Source organism: Salvelinus sp. IW2-2015, unplaced genomic scaffold, assembly GCF_002910315.2.
Source record: "Salvelinus sp. IW2-2015 unplaced genomic scaffold, ASM291031v2 Un_scaffold1082, whole genome shotgun sequence".
NCBI classification, from domain to species: Eukaryota; Metazoa; Chordata; class Actinopteri; order Salmoniformes; family Salmonidae; genus Salvelinus; species Salvelinus sp. IW2-2015.
Window position 1 is genome coordinate 270,591 of NW_019942721.1, and position 23,928 is coordinate 294,518.

The window sequence follows — 23,928 nt, forward strand, 5'->3', positions numbered from 1 at the left end:
CCGGAGCACCAAGTTTAGGTCCAAAAGGCTCCTTAACAGCTTCTACCCTCAAGCCATGAAGACTGCTGAACAATTAATCAAATGACCACCCGTACAATTTACTTTGACACCCCATTTGTTTTTCCACTGCTGCTCCTCGCCGTTTATTATCTACACATACTCACTTTACCCCTACCTATATGTACAAATTACCTTGACTAATCTGTACCCCCGCACATTGACTCAGTATCGGTCCCCCCTGTGTATAGCCTCGTTATTTTAATTTTATTGTGTTACTTTTGCTTTTTTACTTTAGTTAATATTTTCTTAAGGGCTTGTAAGTAAGCATTTCAAGGGAAGGTCTACACCTGTTGTATTCTAGTGAATGTGACAGATAAAATATGATTAGCCACTTTAATTATGTTTACTTACTGGGTTACTCATTTCATTTCTATTTACTGTTCTCTGCTGTATTTTAGTCAATGCCACTCAAACATTGCTCATCCTAATATTTACAGTGCCATGCAAAAAGTATTCATCCGCCTTGGCATTTTCCCTATTTTGTTGCATTACAACCTGTAATTTAAATGGATTTTTATATGTATTTCATGTAATGGACATACACAAAATAGTCCAAATTGGTGAAGTGAAAAAAATWACTTAAAAAATATAAAAACCAGGAAAGTGGTGCGTGCATATGTATTCATCCCGTTTGCTATGAAGCCCCTAAATAAGATATTGTGCAACCAATTACCTTCAGAAGTCACATTATTAGTTCAATAAAGTCCACCTGTGTGCAATCTAATTGTCACATGATCTGTCACATGATCTCAGTATATATACACACACACACACACACACACACACACAACACCAGTTCTGAAAGACCCCAGAGTCTGCAACACCACTAAGCAAGGGGCACCACCAAGTAAGCGACACCGTGATGACCAAGGAGCTCTCCAAACAGGTCAAGGACAAAGTTGTGGAGTACAMATCAGGGTTAGGTTATAAAGCTGCAAAGCTCCATAGCGGAGATTGGAGTATCTGTCCATGGGACCACTTTAAGCCGTACACTCCACAGAGCTGGGCTTTACAGAAGAGTGGCCAGAAAAAAAGCCATTGCTTAAGAAAACAATAAGCAAARACATTTGGTGTTCGCCAAAAGGCATGTGGGAGAAGCCCCAAACATATGGAAGAAGGTACTCTGGTCAGATGAGACTAATATTGAGCTTTTTGGCCATCAAAGAAAACGCTATGTCTGGCGCAAACCCAACACCTCTCATCACCCCGAGAACACCATCCCCACAGTGAAGCATGGTGGTGGCAGCATCATGCTGTGGGGATGTTTTCTATCGGCAGGGACTGGGAAACTGGTCAGAATTGAAGGAATGATGGATGGCTCTAAATACAGGGAAATTCTTCAGGGATACCTGTTTCAGTCTTCCAGAGATTTGAGACTGGGAAGGAGGTTCACCTTCCAGCAGGTCAATGACCCTAAGCATACTGCTAAAGCAACGCCCGAGATGTTTATTTGGAAACATTTAAATGTCTTGGATTGGCCTAGTCAAAGCCCAGACCTCAATCCAATTGAGAGTCTGTCGTATGACTTAGGTTCTGCTGGTGTACAGCAATCTTTATCACACTTGAAGGAGCTGGAGCAGTTTTGCCTTGAAGAATGGGCAAAAATCCCAGTGGCTAGATGTGCCAAGCTTATAGAGACATACCCCAAGAAACTTGCAGCTGTAATTGCAGCGAAAGGTGGATCTACAAAGTATTGACTTTGGGGGGGTGAATGCATGCTCAAGTTCTGTTTTTTTGTCTTATTTCTTGTTTGTTTCACAATAAAAAATATTTTTCAATATTTTTCTTGGGGAAATGCCAAGGGGGTGAATACTTTTGCAAGCCACTGTATATATTGCTTAATTCCATTCTTTTACTATTACATTTGTGTGTATTGTTGTGAATTGGTAGATACTACTGCAGAGCTAGGAAGCTAGGAACACAAACATTGCTCTACACCTGCAATAGCATCTGCTAAATATGTGTATGTAACCAATGACATTTTATTTTATTTTGAGCGGATGGTCAGGTGGCCAGAACATAATTACAAATAATATGTAGACTGGAAATTGACCACAAGTAGCCCAAGCAGATATAAAATTTGACTAAAACCCAATCATTTCAAACATGCTTACATTTGTATACGATCACGTACACGGAGTATACAAAACACCTGCTCTTTCCATGACATAGACTGACCAGTTGAATCCAGGTGAAAGCTATGATCCTTTATTGGTGGTACTTGTTAAATCCACTTCAAACAGTGTAGATGAAGTGGAGAAGACCGGTTAAAGAAGCATTTTTAAGCCTTGAGATGGATTGTGTATATCTGCCTTTCAGAGGGTGTGTGGGCAAGACAAACCAAGCGCAACAGTTTGTGTCAAGAACTGTAACCCTGCTGGGTTTTTAATGCTCAACAGTTTCCCGTGTGTATCAAGAATGGTCCACCACCCAAAGGACATCCAGCCAACTTGACACAACTGTGGGAAGCATTGGATTCAACATGGGCCAACATCCTTGTGGAACGCTTTCGCTACCTTGTACAGTCCATGCCCCGATGAATTGTGGCTGTTCTGAGGGCAAAAGGGGGGTGTGGGGGTGTGTGTGCAATGTATGGTATACTCAGTGTATATCTCTCTATTATGCGTGGGAATACTTTGGAACAGATTTCCTCAATTAAAATCACTTCAAGCTGATTTGCTTTTGTTTTTACAGTCTTTTATGTACATCAATGTAACATTTTGTATCATAATCACCCGTGGGCCACCAGTTGGGGAACCCAGCTCTAGGACAACTATGTCATTCCATTCTGCGTACCTCTTCTCTATTACACTGACCCCAGTGGCCCTATTCATCTCTGGCTCTCACAGGCTTTTTCCAAAGAGAAATAAACAATTTCTAAAAGGGACAGAATCAACACAACAGCAGGCATCACTCATTATCTCCCTGTCACATTGAAGAAAAACATTTGAACCATGAGGCTGAGCCACTATTTTATTTTCTCTGTTTATTCTGTCTTGTGTTTTTCCTCTCAGCTATAAAATCCACAGTCCCAGCTTCACTACCCTCTTTGGGGATGCTTTGAAATAAAATATAATTGTCAAATAATACATCAAATTGTTTTGATTTCTACTTATTAACTTTGCCATACAGTAGCTGAGTAGCCTATCAGGCTAATGGCATCACACCTGAGTTTGTCTGCAGTGAAGATGACCCTACGTTCCAGCAGGAGAGAACCAAAGACCCTGAGTAGCAGACGCAGACTCAGACAGGAGAAGAGACACTCAAAGTCCACATGCTCCAGACGAGAGTCAGACGGACGACATAGCTCCATTACCTGAGACAGGTGGAGGGGTGGGTAGAAAGAAGGGGGGAGCAAGAAACAGACAGGGAGTGACATGGAAAGAAAGAGAACGAGAAGAGGAGAGAGAGAGAGACAAAGTGAATGGAGAGTGAGACATATTTTACTAAGTAATACAAAACGGATGCAGCATAGAAAACTTCAACTCAAACATTTTGCATGGCATCTGTATGTAATATTATTGTAAGTCTTCTTTGGCGACAAACGTAAAATCAAGGACCTACCGCAGTACCAGATCCGGGCAGGAAGGTTTTAATGGTGATGGGTCTGCCAGGAGCAGGGAACGGAGCTTCCATAATGGCCCTCATGAAGGGCTGGACCAGGGCTGGAGACAGGGCTCTCCTCCTCTCCACCTCATCCAGGATCTGACACACACACACACGGCAGGACAGAGAGATCAGCAGGTAGCCTAGACGTTAGAGAGATGGGCCAACAATGGAAGAGTTGCCAATATGAATCCTGCGCTTGATGGGAAACAGGATGAGAGGTGGCAACCAGGAGGCTGAAGTACAGTACATTATACCTTGGAGAAGAGGTGGAAGCATCCCAGGTGGCTGACGATGCAGTAGACTTCAGGGAGACGCTTTCCTTTCCCACTGGGCTGGGAGACGAGAAGAGGATATTTTAATGCTTTGTCATAGCCCCTCTAGGAAAAACTAAGCCGTGTCCCTGCTGTAAAACCCCCAGCATCTGCAAGAACCGTTTGGATCTGAATAAACCTTTTTGGAAGAGAATGATTCTTTGTAAGGCAAAGGGTTCTACCTAGAGCCTTTAACATCATAAGACCTGTTTTTGGAGGAAAGGGTTTTCTGATGATTCTTTGAAAGGCACGATGGATTCTTTGGAAAGCAAGAAGGGTTCTACATAGAACCATATATGGTCTCATCCAAGATGGCATAGCAGTCAGACGTCCTTTGTCCTTGTCTTGTCGTGTCCCGTATATATATATATATATTTACACCTTTCTTCGCATATCTTTTGTATATTTTCTTTTCCAAAAACTCTACTTAAAAAACACTTTCCTGCAACCCGCCTCACCAATTACAAAAAAAAGTATTATTTACCTCAAATCTGAAAATCCACAATAGAAGCTAGCCAGAAGCTAACCAGAAGCTAACCAGAAGCTAGCCAGAAGCTAGCCAGAAGCTAACCTGAAGCTAGCCAGAAGCTACCCAGAAGCTAGCCAATTTACTGGCTAACGTTAGTATTTCAGCTAACCACGGTTTGTGGTCATCAGCTATTCCTTTAGCTCGATAATCTATCGCCACTTTTGTACAACGCGACTCAGACCAGAACATACCGGACCTATTTTTCTCCATATCCATATTTCAACCGCAAGCTCTGGACATTTACACCTTGATTTCGCAGCTAGCTAGCTGCTACCCGTGTGACTATTGGCTTACGTCAATCCCGGAGCAAACATCAATTATTCCGGAGCTAGCCAGCTGAAGATTTCCATCAGCCACTCCTGGGCGACAATCACCTATCCGGACCCGTTTTACTGCCAATGCGGAGCCCCACCGGGCCTTCACGACTGACTACCGACGTTATCTGCCCGAGGGAGTTATCCAACTGGCACCTCCGTCGCGACGTTACCTGAACGCCCATCTGCGGCCCGCTAATCGTTAGCTGTCTTATCGGCTGCTATCTGAATAAGTCTATCGGACAATTTTTCTTGGGTCACTATAACTATATCTATTTTGCCAATTGGATTGATCCCCTCTACCACACGGAACCCCACTAATCTACCYACGGAAACGCACGAGGTGGCTAAAACACAGACCTCCATCCTATGCTAGCTTGCTACCGATAGCCCGGCTAGCTGTCTGAATCGCCGTGACCCCAACCAACCTCTACTCACTGGACCCTTATGATGATTTGACTAAGCATGCCTCTCCTTAATGTCAATATGCCTTGTCCATTGCTGTTCTGGTTAGTGTTTATATGCTTATTTCACTGTAGAGCCTCTAGCCCTGCTCACTATACCTTATCCAACCTTTCAGTTCCACCACCCACATATGCGATGACATCACCTGGTTTCAATGATGTTTCTAAAGACAATATATCTCTCATCATCACTCAATACCTAGGTTTACCTCCACTGTATTCACATCCTACCATACCTTTGTCTGTACATTATTCCTTGAAGCTATTTTATCGCCCCCAGAAACGTCCTTTTACTCTCTGTTCTAGACGTTCTAGACGACCAATTCTCATAGCTTTTAGCCGTACCCTTATCCTACTCCTCCTCTGTTCCTCTGGTGATGTAGAGGTGAATCCAGGCCCTGCAGTGCCTAGCTCTACTCCTATTCCCCACGCGCTCTCTTTTGATGACTTCTGTAACCGTAATAGCCTTGGTTTCATGCATGTTAACATTAGAAGCCTCCTCCCAAAGTTTGTTTTATTTACTGCTTTAGCACACTCTGCCAACCCGGAACACCTAGCTGTGTCTGAATCCTGGCTTAGGAAGACCACCAAAAATTCTGACATTTTCATCTCTAACTACAACATTTTCAGACAAGATAGAACGGCCAAAGGGGGCGGTGTTGCAATCTACTGCAAAGATACCCTGCAGAGTTCTGTCCTACTATCCAGGTCTGTTCCCAAACAATTTGAACTTCTACTTTTAAAAATCCACCTCTCTAAAAAGAAGTCTCTCACCGTTGCCGCCTGCTATAGACCACCCTCTGCCCCCAGCTGTGCTCTGGACACCATATGTGAACTGATTGCCCCCCATCTATCTTCAGAGCTCGTGATGCTAGGCGACCTAAACTGGAACATGCTTAACACCCCAGCCATCCTACAATCTGAGCTTGATGCCCTCAATCTCACACAAATTATCAATGAACCTACCAGGTACCACCCCAAAGCCGTAAATACGGGCACCCTCATAGATATCATCCTAACCAACTTGCCCTCTAAATACACCTCTGCTGTTTTCAACCAAGATCTCAGCGATCACTGCCTCATGGCCTGCATCCGTAATGGGTCAGTGGTCAAACGACCTCCACTCATCACTGTCAAACGCTCCCTGAAACACTTCAGCGAGCAGGCCTTTCTAATCGACCTGGCCGGTGTATCCTGGAAGGATATTGATCTCATCCCGTCAGTAGAGGATGCCTGGTTATTTWWWWAAAWTGCCTTCCTCACCATCTTAAATAAGCATGCCCCATTCAAGAAATTTAGAACCAGGAACAGATATAGCCCTTGGTTCTCTCCAGACCTGACTGCCCTTAACCAACACAACTGCCCTTAACCAACATCCTATTGCGTTCTGCATTAGCATCGAACAGCCCCCGTGATATGCAACTTTTCAGYGAAGCTAGAAACCAATATACACAGGCAGTTAGAAAAGCCAAGGCTAGCTTTTTCAAGCAGAAATTTGCTTCCTGCAACATAAACTCAAAAAAGTTCTGGGAAACTGTAAAGTCAATGGAGAATAACAACATCTCCTCCCAGCTGCCCACTGCACTGAAGACAGGAAACACTGTCACCACCGACAAATCCACTATAATTGAGAATTTCAATAAGCATTTTTCTACGGCTGGCCATGCTTTCCACCTGGCTACCCCTACCCCGGTCAACAGCACTGCACCCCCCACAGCTACTCGCCCAAGCCTTCCCCATTTCTCCTTCTCCCAAATCCAGTCAGCTGATGTTCTGAAAGAGCTGCAAAATCTGGACCCCTACAAATCAGCCGGGCTATATAATCTGGACCCTTTATTTCTAAAATTATCTGCTGAAATTGTTGCCACCCCTATTACTAGTCTGTTCAACCTCTCTTTCGTGTCGTCTGAGATTCCCAAAGATTGGAAAGCAGCTGCGGTCATCCAACTCATCAAAGGGGGGGACACTCTTGACCCAAACTGCTACAGACCTATATCTATCCTACCCTGCCTTTCTAAGGTCTTCGAAAGCCAAGTCAACAAACAGATTACRGACCATTTCGAATCCCACCATACCTTCTCCGCTATGCAATCTGGTTTCAGAGCTGGTCATGGGTGCACCTCAGCCACGCTCAAGGTCCTAAACGATATCTTAACCGTTATCGATAAGAAACAATACTGTGCAGCCGTTTTCATTGACCTGGCCAAGGCTTTGACTCAGTCAATCACCACATCCTCATCGGCAGACTCGACAGCCTTGGTTTCTCAAATGATTGCCTCGCCTGGTTCACCAACTACTTCTCTGATAGAGTTCAGTGTGTCAAATCGGAGGGTCTGTTCTCCGGGCCTCTGGCAGTCTCTATGGGGGTGCCACAGGGTTCAATTTCTTGGACCGACTCTCTTCTCTGTATACAACAATGATGTCGCTCTTGCTACTGGTGAGTCTCTGATCCACCTCTACGCAGACGACACCATTCTGTATACTTCTGACCCTTCTTTGGACACTGTGTTAACTTCTTTGATATAGGGGGCAGCATTTTCACTTTTGGATGAATTGCGTGCCCATAGTGAACTGCCTCCTACTCTGTCCCAGATGCTAATATATGCATGTTATTATTACTATTGGATAAAACACTCTGAAGTTTCTAAAACTGTTGAATGATGTCTGTCAGTATAACATAACTCATATGGCAGGCAAAAACCTGAGAAAAATCCAAACAGGAAGTGAGAATTCTGAGAACTGGTCTATGTTAAAGTCATCGCCTATTCAATTCCCTGTAATATATGGATCTGTTTGCACTTCCTACGCCTTCCACTAGATGTCAGAGTCTGTAGAACGCTGAATGAAGCCTCTAGTGTGATGTGGGGCCGGATGGGAGGTGTTTCAGTCATTGGTCTGGCAATGCCAGTTCTTGGTCATGCGCATTCCTCATGATATCGCCTTGCGTTCCATAACTTCTACAGACATGTAGGAATACTCCGTGTTGGAACGTTATTGGATATACACTGCTCAAAAAAATAAAGGGAAACACTAAACAACACAATGTAACTCCAAGTCAATCACACTTCTGTGAAATCAAACTGTCCACTTAGGAAGCAACACTGATTGACAATACATTTCACATGCTGTTGTGCAAATGGAATAGACAACAGGTGGAAATTATAGGCATTAGCAAGACACCCCCAATAAAGGAGTGATTCTGCAGGTGGTGACCACTTCTCTTCACTTTTGATGCTGGCGGTGCTTTCACTCTAGTGGTAGCATGAGACGGAGTCTACAACCCACACAAGTGGCTCAGGTAGTGCAGCTCATCCAGGATGGCACATCAATGCGAGCTGTGGCAAGAAGGTTGGCTGTGTCTGTCAGCGTAGTGTCCAGAACATGGAGGCGCTACCAGGAGACAGGCCAGTACATCAGGAGACGTGGAGGAGGCCGTAGGAGGGCAACAACCCAGCAGCAGGACCGCTACCTCCGCCTTTGTGCAAGGGGGAGCACTGCCAGAGCCCTGCAAAATGACCTCCAGCAGGCCACAAATGTGCATGTGTCTGCTCAAACACGACGTCCACAGGTGGGGGTTGTGCTTACAGCCCAACACCGTGCAGGACGTTTGGCATTTGCAGAGAACACCAAGATTGGCAAATTCGCCACTGGCGCCCTGTGCTCTTCACAGATGAAAGCAGGTTCACACTGAGCACATGAGCACATGTGACAGTCTGGAGACGCCGTGGAGAACGTTCTGCTGCCTGCAACATCTTCCAGCATGACCGGTTTGGCGTGGGTCAGTCATGGTGGTGGGGTGGCATTTCTTTGTGGAGCCGCACAGCCCTCCATGTGCTCGCCAGAGGTAGCCTGACTGCCATTAGGTACCGAGGTGAGATCCTCAGAGCCCTTGTGAGACAATATGCTGACACATGCACATTTGTGGCCTGCTGGAGGTCATTTTGAAGGGCTCTGGCAGTGCTCCCCCTTGGTCTGTGGTCACCACCTGCAGAATCACTCCTTTATTGGGGGTGTCTTGCTAATTGCCTATAATTTCCACTTTTGTCTATTCCATTTGCACAACAGCATGTGAAATTTATTGTCAATTCAGTGTTGCTTCCTAAGTGGACAGTTTGATTTCACAGAAGTGTGATTGACTTGGAGTTACATGTGTTGTTTAAGTGTCCTTTATTTTTTTGAGCAGTGTATATGATAACAACATCCTGAAGATTGATTCTCTACTAAGTTTGACCAGTTTATTCGACTTGTAATATAACTTTTTGAAGTTTTCGTCCGACGTTTGCCTGCATCTGCGCGAACGTTTGGGCACGTGTACTACACATGCTAGCAAAGTAGCTAATTGGACATAAGTAATGGACATTATCGAACAAAACAACGATTTATTGTGGAACTAGGATTCCTGGCAGTGCATTCTGATGAACATAATCAAAGGTAAGGGATTATTTATGATGTAATTTCGTATTTCTGTTGACTCCAACGGAGAAAGTTGTTAAATCTGAGCGCCGTCTCAGATTATTGCATGGTGTGCTTTTTACGTAAAGTTTTTTTTAAATCTGACACAGCGGTTGCATTAACAACCCTTCAGGCGAGCTTCAATGCCATACAACTCTCCTTCCGTGGCCTCCAATTGCTCTTAAATACAAGTAAAACTAAATGCTGCTCTTCAACCGATCGCTGCCTGCACCTGCCCGCCCGTCCAACATCACTACTCTGGACGGCTCTGACTTAGAATATGTGGACAACTACAAATACCTAGGTGTCTGGTTAGACTGTAAACTCTCCTTCCAGACTCACATCAAACATCTCCAATCAAAGTTAAATCTAGAATTGGCTTCCTATTCCGCAACAAAGCATCCTTCACTCATGCTGCCAAACATACCCTTGTAAAACAGACCATCCTACCAATCCTCGACTTCGGTGATGTCATTTACAAAATAGCCTCCAATACTCTACTCAATAAATTGGATGCAGTCTATCACAGTGCCATCCGTTTTGTCACCAAAGCCCCATATACTACCCACCACTGCGACCTGTACACTCCTGTTGGTTGGCCCTCGCTTCATACTCGTCGCCAAACCTACTGGCTCCAGGTCATCTATAATTTTATGCTAGGTAAAGCCCCGCCTTATCTCAGCTCACTGGTCACCATAGCAACACCCACCCGTAGCACGTGCTCCAGCAGGTATATTTCACTAGTCATCCCCAAAGCCAACACTTCCTTTGGCCACCTTTCCTTCCAGTTCTCTGCTGCCAATGACTGGAACGAATTGCAAAAATCACTGAAGCTGGAGTCTTATATCTCCATCTGAAACTATAAGCATCAGCTGTCAGAGCAGCTTACCGATCACTGTACCTGTACACAGCCAATCTGTAAATAGCACACCAACTACCTCATCCCCAAATTGCTAGTTATCCTTTTGCTCTTTTGCACCCCAGTGTCTCAACTTGCACATCATCATTTGCACAACTATCAAATCAAATCATCAAATTAAATGTTATTTGTCACATGGTTAGCAGATGTTAATGCGAGTGTAGAGAAATGCTTGTGCTTCTAGTTCCGACAATGCAGTAATAACCAACGAGTAAACTAACCTAACAATTCCACAACTACTACCTTATACACACAAGTGTAAAGGGATAAAGAATATGTACATAAAGATATATGAATGAGTGATGGTACAGAACGCCATAGGCAAGATGCAGTCGATGGTATAGAGTACAGTATATACATATGAGATGAGTAATGTAGGGTATATAAACATAAAGTGGCATAGTTTAAAGTGGCTAGTGATACATGTATTACATAAAGATGGCAAGATGCAGTAGATGATATAGAGTACAGTATATACATATACATATGAGATGAGTAATGTAGGGTATGTAAACATTGTATTAAGTGGCATTGTGTTAAAGTGGCTAGTGATACATTTTTACATAAATTTCCATCAATTCCCATTATTAAAGTGGCTGGAGTTGAGTCAGTATGTTGGCAGCGGCCACTAAATGTTAGTGGTGGCTGTATAACAGTCTGATGGCCTTGAGATAGACGCTGTTTTTCAGTCTCTCGGTCCCTGCTTTGATGCACCTGTACTGACCTCGCCTTCTGGATGATAACGGGGTGAACAGGCAGTGGCTCGGGTGGTTGTTGTCCTTGATGATCTTTATGGCCTTCCTGTGACATCGGGTGGTGTAGGTGTCATTTCAGTGTTAATGATAAATTGTAATTATTTCGCCTCCATGGCCTATTTATTGCCTTACCTCCCTACTCTTCTTCATTTGCACACACCGTACATAGATTTTTATATTGTGTTACTGACTGTACGTTTGTTTATGTGTAACTCTGTGTTGTTGATTTTGTCGCACTGCTTTGCTTTATGTTGGCCATGTCCCAGCTGTAAATGAAAACTTGTTCTCAACTGGCCTACCTGGTTAAATAAAGGTGAAATAAAAATATAAAAAACTTCCAAACTAGACCCTGTGTATTCTTCAAACATGTCAGAGAACTGTCTTATATGGGACACCATACGAAGCGATGACAACTAAGAGACAAAATTATGATAGTTACAGTATCTGTATCGGCAATGGAAGATATACAGTACCAGTCAAAAGTGTATTTTTACTGTTCTAGATTGTAGTACAATAGTGAAGACATCAAAACTATGAAATAACACATATGGGATCATGTTGTAACCAAAAAAGTGCTAAACAAATCAAAATATATTTGAGATTTTAGATTATTTAAAGTAGACACCCTTTGCCTTGATGACAGCTTTGCACACTTTTGCTTTTGCATAAAGAAGTTCCTCATCTGTAATTTGGCCTTTACCTGAGTCTTTCTGTACAGCTGTTAGTTTTACATTATTAATAGAAAAAAAATCCATACAATTAACTTCGGTTAGTAGAGATGGAGGAGTCTGAAACGAAAACATATGCTTAAAGTAATTTTGCTTCCTCTTTCAAAATATAGTTTGGTGAATCATGGATGACTCCGTCATTTGTAACAAGTTTCAGTAAGTTATTTTTGGTAGCATTTCTATGTTGAAGATGAAAAAATAATATGGTGAATTTGGTGCACAAAACCTATTTTAATTGTGTGTAGAATATAACCACAGATATAACCCTTGTTCTATCTGTTGTTGTACTCTACACACAACTATAGAGTACAACCACAGATATAACCCTTGTTCTGTCTATCGTTGTACTCTACCCACAACTTATTTTCATTTGATAGGTAAAGTGTAACTAGCCAGTTGTAGAATATTGTGTTGTCAGTTGATATTGTTTCCACTGTAACATGTCTTTACTTTACTTTAGTAGCAAGGTGTTGTAGAACGAGTGCCTCATGAAACACATTCCAGACGCTGGTACTTCTTGCTATCTTGGCATAACTGTGATTTGACAGAGAAATATCAGCTACCTAGATATGCTAGCTATCCCCAAGCTATGCTAGCTGCTGTCAAGTATGCTAAAAACAAGAATATCTTCTGATGGCGAGTCAGTCAGGAGAAGTCCTCAACTTCAAAACTTAACTCCATAACAAAGCTAGCATAGCTTACCTCGCTGTCACTAAGTTACTCACTACTGCCCTTGTTTATTTGTTGTGATTGAATGGCAAAGACAGACCCAAGAAACACCGACATTAAACCACACTCCAAAGACAACCCGTTTGGGCTTCAGTAATAACCACTGCATTTCTTAATGAGCACCGGAACAAACACATGCAGAATCAGTCAGTGCAGTTCACCTTTATCACAGGCTCAATCTAATAAATAATATCAGTTACCTTTTTTTATTTAACCTTCATTTAACTAGGCAAGTCAGTTCAGAACAAATTCTTATTTACAATGATGGCCTACACCGGCCAAACCAGGACGACGCTGGGGCAATTGTGCTCCGCCCTATGGGACTCCCAATCACGGCCGGTTGTAATGCAGCCTGGAATCAAACCAGGGTGTCTGTAGTGACGCCTCAAGCACTGAGATGCAGTACCTTAGACCGCTCCGCCACTCAGGAGCCCCAAAAATTACATTACCTTTATGAATTTTCAAGCCATTATGTGCTTTATGTGGTTGCTTTGATTACAAAAATGCTTCAAAATTCACAAGTGCTGTCAGCTGATGAAGATGATCTCATAGAACGAAACGCATAAGATCTCCRAAGCCTGAGTTTACCACAGATCTTATTTTCCGTGTTTTTTCAAAAACCCTACAAAAAAACATACATTTCTCCATAGGCTTTGGCCAACGAGCCATGGCGGAGTTATTGCCTACAAAAAAAAGCCATTACTATTGCTCTCTCTTCTGAATGTAGCTTGTGAAAATCCACTCTGGCTGGCCAGCATAATGTGTTTTGATGCTGGTTTTTGCAAAGGCTGGTCACCTGCGAGAACACAACGAAGGCTGGTCACCAGCAAAAACACAACAAACGCTGGTCACAAGCGAAAACACAATGAAGGCTGGTCTGCCAGCATAACCAGCTAGACCATGCTGATCAGACCAGCTTGACCAGTTAGACCATGCTGGTCATACCAGTTTGACCAGCATCTGAACAGCACTAACCAGCATAGACCAGCACTGACCAGCTTGAAATGTATGCTGGTCTATGCTGTTTTTTTCAGCAGGGTGAAAGAGACTGAGGATGTTTTCACAAAAATAACAACACACAAGCATCTACAACACTATACACACAGTAAAGCACACACATAAGCGCACACATACACACACATATTTCCGCTGAATCCATCTCAGGGAATAACTTTTTCCCACCAGTCCATCTCTATTTGCAGTATCATGGTTATTTACTCAGCCAACATCATAGATAACCACTTCCTGTCCGTGACTCTGTCTGTCTGTATGGTACACTATAGATATACACAAAAGTATGTGGACACCCCTTCAAATTAGTGGATTTGGCTATTGCAGCCACACCCATCGCTGACAGGTGTATACAATCGAGCACACGCCATGCAATCTCCATAGACACACATTGGCAGTAGAATGGCCTGAAGAGCTGAGTGACTTTCATCGTGGCACCGTCATAGGATGCCACCTTTCCAACAAGTCAGTTCATAAAATGTCTGCCCTGCTAGAGCTTCCCCGGTCAACTGTAAGTGCTGTTATTGTGAAATGGAAATGGCTAGGAGCAACAACAGCTCAGCCACAAAGTGGTAGGCCACACAAGCTCACAGAATGGGACCACCGAGTGCTGAAGCACGTAGCACATAACATTCATCTGTTGCTACACTCGCTACCAAGTTTCAAACTTTTTCTGGAAGCATCATAAGCACAAGAACTGTTTGTCGGGCACAAGCCTAATATCACCGTGGACAATGCCAAGCGTCGGCTGGATTGGTGCAAAGCACCATTGGACTATGTAGCAGTGGAAATGCGTTCTCTGGAGTGATGATTCACGCTTCACTGTCTTGCAGTCCGACTGACAAATCTGGGTTTGGCGGATGCCAGGAGAGCGCTACCTGCCCGAAATGCATAGTGCCAACTGTAAAGTTCGGTAAAGGAGAGGAATAATGGTCTGCAGCGGTTATTCATGGTTCAGGCTAGGCCCCTTAATTCCAGTGAAGGGAAATCTTAACGCTACAGCATACAATGACATTTTAGACGATTCTGTGCTTCCAACTTTCTGGCAACAGTTTGGGGAAGGCCCATTGCTATTTCAGCATGACAATGCCCTCATGCACAAACGAGGTCCATACAAAAATTGTTTGTCAAGATCGATGAGGAAGAAACTGACTGACCTGCACAGAGCCCTGACCTCAACCTCATCAAATACCTTTGGGATGAATTGGAACACCGACTGCGACCCAGGCCTAATCGCCCAACATCAGTGCCCAACCTCAATAATGCTCTAATAGCTAAATAGAAGCAAGTTCCCACAGCAATTTTCCAACATCTAGTGGAAAGCCTTTCCAGACAAGTGGAGGGGCAGACCAACTCCATATTAATGCCCATGATTTTGGAATGAGATGTTCAATGAGCAGGTGTCCACACACTTTTGGTCAAGTAGTGTATATGTGTACTGAAGGAATACATGTAAAATGTACCAGTAGACGACGACAGTATCCAAACTTCCTGCTTCCATCTTCGCCAGTCAAAACAAAAGAGAACATTTCACTGTGGAAAAATAAAATACAATAAATGTATGTATAATATGCTTATTGGATTGTGATATAAACCCCCCAGAAAACATGTTCACATTGGTATGATGTGGGCCTATTGCAGGCAAACATATTGTCCCCATGCTGACTCCCCATATTGGGCCAATGTGCCTTTGCTCAACAGCTCCCCGTTGGCCCCCAAGGCATTGGCCCAGTGTGACCCAATGTGGGCAGCCCTCACTTTGCCTGGAATAAGCCTGTCCTTTCCCAGCAAACATGTCCAAATTGTCACGATTTGAACCCAATGCAGGCTAAAATATTGACCCCATGTAAGCTGCCCACATTGGGCCGATACGCTGTTGCAATTTCATAGGAATATATTTATTTATAATTAATTAATTATACTTTATTTCAATGCATAAATTGCATAATTGTCAAGACTTAAAGGTATTTAGGGGATCATGGACGACCAAGATGTTGCTTTCAAAATATATTTTTACAAGAGAAACTGTTAAGTTTCTCATATATCACATTTGTCACTTATTTAAGTAATTTTATAGACCTCATCTTTGGCAGTGTACAAGATCCCCCAAAAATGTCTCATCACATAACAGAACACAAAGTCACTGTCCAGTGTTTTCTGATTTTTATGAAATATGACCAATAATTAATTACAATATGAGTGAAATAATTTTCCTTCCATAAAAGTTGAATTAAGTATGTTAAAAAGTCGCTTTTCTGTGAGTAGACCGCTGATTGGCCAGCTCATCTATGACGAAATGGCAAGCATTTTTAAGTGGTCTGTTTGAGATACAAGTTTGAGATGTTTTAAGTGTTTTTTCCCCCCTCCAATGTATGCTTTGGCCACAAATACATAGGATGTATAGGATGAGTCAACAACATTATTTTGTTATGAGTTAACATAATATGAACTTTTAAAAGTGAGATTTTCACAGGACAGGTACTATAAATTTTCCCGAAAAGAACTGTGTGCAAACCATGCCCGACAAATATTGAAATGAGCCACTTGGTGTGAGCTGGCCTGTGTTGGGCTGTAGTGGGCTAGCCTGTGTTTGGCTGTAGTGGGCTAGCCTGTGTTTGGGTGTTGTAGGTTAGCCTGTGTTGGGCTGGTGTGGGCTCCAATGTGTTGGCTAGCCTGTGTTGGACTGGTGTGGGCTTGGCATGGGCTAACCTGTGTTGGGCTGGTGTTGGCTAGCCTGTGTTGGGCTGATTTGGGATTGGTGTAGGACTGATGTAGGATGGGTGTAGGATAACTTTTGTTTGGTTGGTGTAGGCTACCCTGTGTTGGGCTTGTTGTGGACTAGCCCGTTTGGGGCTGGTGTGGGCTTAGTGTGTTGGGACGTTGTTGGATTGCTATGGGCTAGCCCGTGCCCACCTTGCCCATTGAAATCCGACATGGGGCCAATGGGGTAATGTTTACTGGGCCACATAGTCTCCAAGGTCCGTATTTTGGTTTATGAGGTTAATAAGAGTAAAGTATGGTACAGATCCATAATAAATAGCTAAATACATTCTATCTATAAAGTGCTTTTCTCAAACATTAGAACTTTGTATGATTACAAAGACATGTAGGTTATATTAGATTAGTGCATTATGAGTGTGATCCTGCTGACCTGGGGTAGTTCTCTACTGGCTTCAAGTCCTTAGCATCAGGGAAACAGAACTGGGGGATGATCCTTAGCTGGTCCTCTGTCTCCTTCATGAACTTGAAGCTCCGCTCCAGCTGCAGACAGAGCAGGACAAAGCATAAGTCTGGGTCAAAATACGAAATCCATCAAAAACCGAGTCTAGTCTCGACCAAAATCAACACTTAGCCTTTAACTTCTAAACACTTTCCTGAAGACCCATTGCAGATCTCAGAGGATTACCCAATGGTAACGACAATTGGAAGATTAAGTGGAACCATCAACAGATTGCTAACTTTCCTGTCACTTTAAAAWTCATAACATTTTTATACTCCCCAAAGTGCAATTTCTGTGCAGCATAATTTTATATCTGCAAATCGAAAAGAAGAAGGGATTAGGTCAGGACACATTTTCTGTCCAGGCACTCAAATCAAATCACATTCTATTTAGCCTTACTTTATTGGTCCTTTTCCAACAATACAGAGTTAAGATAAAGATATAAAATAAAACATGTAAATAGTAACACGAGTAATACACAGTGAATAATAATAAAGAAAAAAGTGACATGGCTATATACAGGGAGTACCAGTACCGAGTCAATGTGCAGGGGTACAAGGTAATTAAGGTTAGCTATGTACATATACTGTAGTTAGAGGATAAAGTAACTAGGCAAAGGATAGATGATAGAGGAGGTAGGAGGCAGCTTATGTGGTGTGCGTGTGTGTGTGTGCGTGTGTGTGGTGTTGTGGTGTGTGTGTGTGTGGTGTGTGTGTGTGTGTGGTGTGTGGTGTGTGTGTGTTGTGTGTGTGTGTGTGTGTGTGTGTGTGTGTGTGTGGTGTGTTGTGTGTTCGTAGTGTAGTGTTGTGGTAGTGTGAGCTGTGTGGTGGCATCGGTGTGTTAAGTGGTTTAGGATGTTCACGCGTAAGTATTTGTGTTAGTGTGCGGGTAGAGTTCAGTGTGTCTGCATAGAGTCAGTGCAAGAGAGTTAGTGCAAAAAAGGGTCAATGCAGGTAGTCCAGGTAGCCATTTGATTAGCTATTTAGCAGTCTTGTTTAGTATTCTTAAGCTTGGGGGTAGAAGCTGTTCAGGGTCCTGTTGGTTCCAGACTTGGTGCACTGGTACAACTTCCCTTGCGCTAGCAGAGAGAACAGTCTATGGCTTGGGTGGCTGGAGTCTTTAACAATTGTTTGGGCCTTCCTCTGACTCCGCCTGGTGTAGAGGTCCTGGATGGCAGGGAGCTCAGCCCCAGTGATATACTATGGCCGTGCTCATCACCCTCTGTAGSACCTTGCGGCCGGGTGCCTTGCAGTTGCAGTACCAAGCAGTGATGCAGCCAGTCAAGATACTCTCAATGATGCAGCTGTAGAACTTTTTAAAGATCTGAGGGCCCATGCCAAGTCTTTTCAGCCTCCTGAGGGAGAAGAGGTGCTGACGTGCGCTCTTCACAACTGCGTAAGGTGTGTTTGGACCATGTTAATTCCTCAGTGATGTGGACACAGAGGAACTTGAAGCTCTCGACTCGATTCACTACAGCCCCATCGCTGTGGATGGGGGCGTGCTCGCACCGTCGTTCGTTTCCTGTAGTCAACGATCAGCTCCGTTGTCTTGCTGATGTTGAGGGAGAGGTTGTCCTGGCACCACACTCCCAGCTCTCTGACCTCCTCCCTAAAGAATGCCTCATCGTCATTGGCTATCAGTCTTACCACCGTCGTGTCATCTGTAAACTTGATGATGGTGTTGGAGTTGTGCATGGCCATGCAGCCCTGGGTGAACGGGGAGTACAGTAGAGGACTAAGCACCCACCCCTGAGGGGCCCCGTGTTGGTCAGTGTGGCGGATCTGTTGTTCTCTACCCGCACTGCCTGAGTGTGGCCCGTCAGGAAGTCCAGGATTCAGTTGCACAGGAAGGTGTTCAGTCCCGGGGTCCTGAGCTTGATGATGAGCTTGGAGGGGTCCATGGTGTTGAATGCTGAGATGTAGTCAAAGAACAGCATTCTTATGTAGGTATTCCCTTTTGTCCAGGTAGGTGAGGGCAATGTGGAGTGCAATAGAGATCATCTGTGGATCTGTTGTTTTCAGTTAGGATCTCAGCGATCACTGCCTCATTGCCTGCATCCGCTATGGGTCCACGGTCAAACAACCACCCCTCATCACTGTTGGGGCAGTGCACAAATTGGAGTGGGTCCAGGGTGTCTGGGATGATGGTGTTGATGTGAGCCATGACCAGCCTTTCAAAGCATTTCATGGCCACTTCCAATGAGCATCAGAGTCAGCGTAGTAGGATTCGATCTTGGTCCTGTATTGGCGCCTTGCCTGAACTATGGCTCACCGGTGGTCGTTGTGAGATTTCTTATAAGCGTCTTGATTAATGTCTCGCTCCTTGAAAGTGGAAGCCTTTAGCTCAGTGCTAATGTTCGCTGTAATCCATGGCTTCTGGTTGGGTTATGTACATACAGTCACAATGGGGATGACGACGTCGATGCACTTATTTATGAAGCTGGTGACTGATGTTGTAAATCTCAGAACATATTCCAGTCTGTGCTATACCAAAACAGTCCTGTAATTTAACATCTGTTTTGTCAGACCACTTCCATATTGAACTACGCTCGCTTCGAGGTAAACAACACACTACCTCCTGTTTGAGTTTTTTTGCTTGTAAGCAGGAATCAGGAGGATCGAGATATGGTCTGATTTGCCAAAGGGAGGGCAAGGGAGGGCCTTGTATGCAGGTTATTGATCGCTGTTCTGATGTCCAGAAGCTGTTTTCGGTCATAGGAAATTATGGCGGAGACATTATGTGCAATAAAATCTAAGATCAGCATAGACAATTATTTTAAAAACAGCAGGAGCCTCTAAGACGGCAGCTCCAAGTTCAAACTCCTTCATTCTCCTCACCTTGAGGGGAAAGTGCTGTGTGACCTCCGGCAGGTAGTGGACGCCAGCCTTGGTGCTGTGCAGCGCCACAACCAGAAAGTACTCAAAGAGCTGGCGTTGATGTAGCTCCTTCAGATTCCTGTTGAGGTCCAGAGAGCTGTGTTTGTTACAGTACTGACCCTCACCCGGCTGGCTCAGGATAGACTGGACTAAGGACAGACGCTGCCGATGGGCTGAGAGAGGGGAAGGAGGGTATGGAAGGAAAGGAAGGAAAGGCAACGGTAATGAAAGAGAAGGAGAGGGGTAGATAAAGGGAATATTAATTTGATACTGACAGAAGCACTTCATGGAAATGTAAAAGATGTCAGTTGGTCACATAGTACCTTTAGCCCTGTCCTCTGTTTCACTCTCTGAGTCAGTCTTTTCATCTGTGACTGCAACAAAAATGAAAAAAGTCTTACAAAATGGAGAGCATTGAAATAATGTTAATCAAGTTTTGGGGGTTGAAAGAATCTCACACTCACCTCTCCCTGAGCTGGRCTCAGCAATGTGATAGACCCTCCTCAGATGTTTCTTTCCAACACGAGCCTCGAAGATGCTGTTGATTTTAAGCACATCCTGTTGGAAGAATGAATGTTAGAAATATCAATATTGGATATGCACAGAGTATACAAAACATTAAGAATGCCATTCCATGACATAGACTGACCAGGTGAATCCAGGTGAAAGCTATGTTCCCTTGTTGATGTCACTTGTTAAATCCACTTCAATCAGTGTAGATGAAGGGGAGCAGACTGTCACGCCCTGGCCATAGAGAGGTTTTTATTCTCTCTTTTGGTTAGGCCAGGGTGTGACTAGGGTGGGCCTTCTAGTTTCTTTATTTCTATGTTTTCTTTTTCTTTGTGTTTGGCCGGAAGTGGTTCTCAATCAGAAGCAGCTGTCTATCGTTGTCTCTGATTGAGAACCATACTTAGGTAGCTCTTTTTTCCACCTGTGTTTGTGGGAAGTTGACTTTGTTTAGGGCACATAGCCTTTAGCTTCACGTTTTTTTTTTTGTTGTAGTGTTTATTGTTTAGTTCGGCGTCATTTTTATTGAATAAAAGAAAATGTACGCTCAACACGCTYCACCTTTGTCCACTTCTTTTCACGGCCGTGACACAGACAGGTTAAAGCAGGATGTTTAAGCCTTGAGACAATTAATATATGGATTGTGTATATGTGCCATTTAGAGGGTGAATTGTCAAAAAAAATATTTAAGTGCCTTTTGAATGGGGTATGGTAGTAGGTGCCATGCGCACCGGTTTGTGTCAAGAACTGCAATGCTGCTGGGTATTTCACACTCAACAGTTTCCCATGTTTATCAAGAATGGTCCACCACCCAAAAGATATCCAGTCACCTGGACACAACTGTGGGAAGCATTGGAGACAACATGGGCCAGCATCCCTGTGGAACTCTTTCAACACCTTGTAGAGTCCATGCCCCGATGAACTGATGTTGTTCAGAGGGCAAAAGGGGGGAGGGGGTGTGCAACTCAATATTAGTAATGTGTTCCTAATGTTTGGTATACTAGTGTATAGGAGAGGAAACGAGGAGAGGAGATGAAGCCACTTAAGACTATTGAGATTCCCCCACAGTCTCTTACTGTTGGTATCCTCCTGCAGGCGGGGTTATAGGAATCTCCTCCAGACAGCCAGTGGGGCAGCTCATCTGCGCTGTGAGGGGTGGACGGGGGGCTGAGCCGGGGGGGAGATGCTACTCCTCCACTATCACTACGGTGGTGGTTGGTCTTACGCAGATCTGGAAGCTTGAAACTGCAACTCCCACCAGAGTTCTGTCTGAAGAAACCAGGCCTGGAGATCTGCACAGAGATTAAAAATAATCAGATCAATCTGTGAAGTAAAGTCATTAGCTAATGTTAAGGACATCACACTGCTTGCTTAGCGAGTTCCTCCTGATTTGGCTCATAAAACTCAAACCCAGATCTTTGCCCCGCAAACACACATGACCATCTTACCCAGTCATGCAACCGAAAAGCTGGCTTTCTAACAGCGCATGTGGAGACTCTTCAGGCTGAGGAGTGAGCATCACAGATCCCCATCTGCTACACTGACACAAACTGTCATYACTGTTGATGACATCTGTTATGTCATCATTAAGACAGTGTTATGTACCTTGGAGCATTCTGACCCAGGAGAGGAAGGTAGAGAAGTTTGTGATGAGCAATGACTGGATACCTCAATGTCCTCATATGGGTTCTCCTTGGAAGAGTCTGCAGAAAGACCAAAGATAATTAAACACTATTGAATTTAGGTTCAAATATTATTTGTGATCAATCAGTAGTTTATTCTTCACCTGTAATAATTTCATAATGATGATAAGGCGGATGACATGATGGAATGTCCTCGAACTCAAATGATTTCCTGTGAAGGAACAAAAGAAAGAAAGGGGAAAATAATTAGAATATATTGTGTGTATGTTTATATGAGAGTGAATTKATTACTGTTAGTGTGAATTTAGTGTTGTCTGTTCTGTATGGCTATTTTACCTCTTGGGGTTGTCTCTATCTCTTTGTCTGTCTGTTCTGGGTCTCCTGTAGATGTTGGGGGAAGGCTGGTTGGACAGAGGTGGAGGGAAGATGGAAGGCAGTGGGGGCAGATTCCTCTGCCCTTTCCCATGTCTCGGTAATGAGCGGGTCCTCGCTTCAAATTTGGAGAGATGCTGAAAGGTACATTGCTGGAAGGTGCGCTGGGGTTTGGGGACCGGGTTTATGGGTGGTGACCCTGGCTCTGTGTACACATTCTGTAGGTCTCGTCCCTCTTGCCCACCTTGCCTTGACTCCCCAAACATCTGGTCAGCGTCCAATGTTCCTAAAATGGATTCTATCTCTCTTCTCTTGGCCTCTACTTGTGCATCTCTGCTAGGAGGGCAGAAGTAGTTGCCAGGTAGCTCTAGAGGACTCTTGCTGGGGTTCTCCTCCCTCATGGTCTGCTCCAGCTTCTTGAAGAGAGTGAACACAGCTCTCTGCTCCACCAGTCTCCTACCGTTGTCTTTCTTCAGCATCCCCATCACCTGCTCCTTCACAGGCTCCACAGTAGGCCAAGAAACGCCAGCCCTTCCTATGATCGCTTTCCCAAAGTTCCGCTGCTTTTCCCTGCTGGCCAGCCTGCTGCAGTGTCTTTTATGCTGCTCCTCAGAGGGTCTGACATCCTTCTTCTGCAGGGATTCAGTTATTTTCACAGTAGTGTCCTTTACAGGCCCCACAGGCGAGGTATTCCTCAAATTCCCAGCCATTCCTACATTATCTTTCCCATGGTTCTGATGTGTCTCCTTGCTGGCTGGTCTACTCCAGTGCTCCATGGTGGGTCTGGCGTCAATCTTTTTCAGGGATTCTGTTATTTTCCCAAGAGGAACTGTAGGGACTGTTGGGGAGATATGTATTGAATCCTCAGCCTTTCCTATGTTCTCCTTCCCATTGTTCTTCTGCTTCTCCCTGCTGGTTGGTCTTTTGCAGTCCTCCATGGTGGGTTTGGAATCACTCTTCATTAAGGAGTCAGTTCTTTCCACAATACTCTGAGTGGGCGTAGTTGTAGCTGTTGTTAATGTTGGGGATGGGGAAGACTCCTTTCCTTCCCACTTTGAGATCTTGTCTTTGATGGTGGCATGGGGAGGTTTGGAGAGTGTTCTACCCCCAGCCAAGGTGTTCCTCTCAGCCTGCATAGTTATGCTTGGGACCTCCAGCTTGTTGTTCAGGTTGTCTAGGGAGATGAGGGGCATCTCGGTTGCCCCTCCCTGTCCTGGCACTGCCCTGGCCTGTTGTTAGGGTCTGTAGGTGCACTGTCCCCTTTCAGCAGGTCACGACGCAGTGGTCTGAAATATCAGTCCAAATGGTAGTCAACACAACGGCTACAAAACCATATTAACACAGGCAACTAAAACTTTTAGACCTCAAACACAACCTTGAATGTTCAATTCAGGCAAAATAGACTTTAAATATATTGTAGACCTCAAAT

General features: G+C 44.1%; 1 protein-coding gene across 1 annotated transcript in view; it reads right to left on the minus strand.

Moving 5' to 3' along the window:
* LOC112069694 (DENN domain-containing protein 2A-like) overlaps positions 1-23,928 on the minus strand; it is a 37,225-nt gene that overhangs the window by 7,248 nt on the left and 6,049 nt on the right. Inside the window, exons 3-14 of the mRNA XM_024137061.1 lie at positions 22,464-23,785; positions 22,271-22,338; positions 22,090-22,187; positions 21,561-21,776; positions 20,442-20,535; positions 20,301-20,351; positions 19,939-20,150; positions 17,033-17,142; positions 15,345-15,414; positions 3,924-4,001; positions 3,625-3,765; positions 3,228-3,376 (exon numbers count right to left, since the gene is read on the minus strand). Coding sequence (XP_023992829.1) covers positions 3,228-3,376; positions 3,625-3,765; positions 3,924-4,001; positions 15,345-15,414; positions 17,033-17,142; positions 19,939-20,150; positions 20,301-20,351; positions 20,442-20,535; positions 21,561-21,776; positions 22,090-22,187; positions 22,271-22,338; positions 22,464-23,692 — 2,516 coding nt within the window. The 5' untranslated portion in view covers positions 23,693-23,785. The remainder of the gene's footprint in view (positions 1-3,227; positions 3,377-3,624; positions 3,766-3,923; positions 4,002-15,344; positions 15,415-17,032; positions 17,143-19,938; positions 20,151-20,300; positions 20,352-20,441; positions 20,536-21,560; positions 21,777-22,089; positions 22,188-22,270; positions 22,339-22,463; positions 23,786-23,928) is intronic.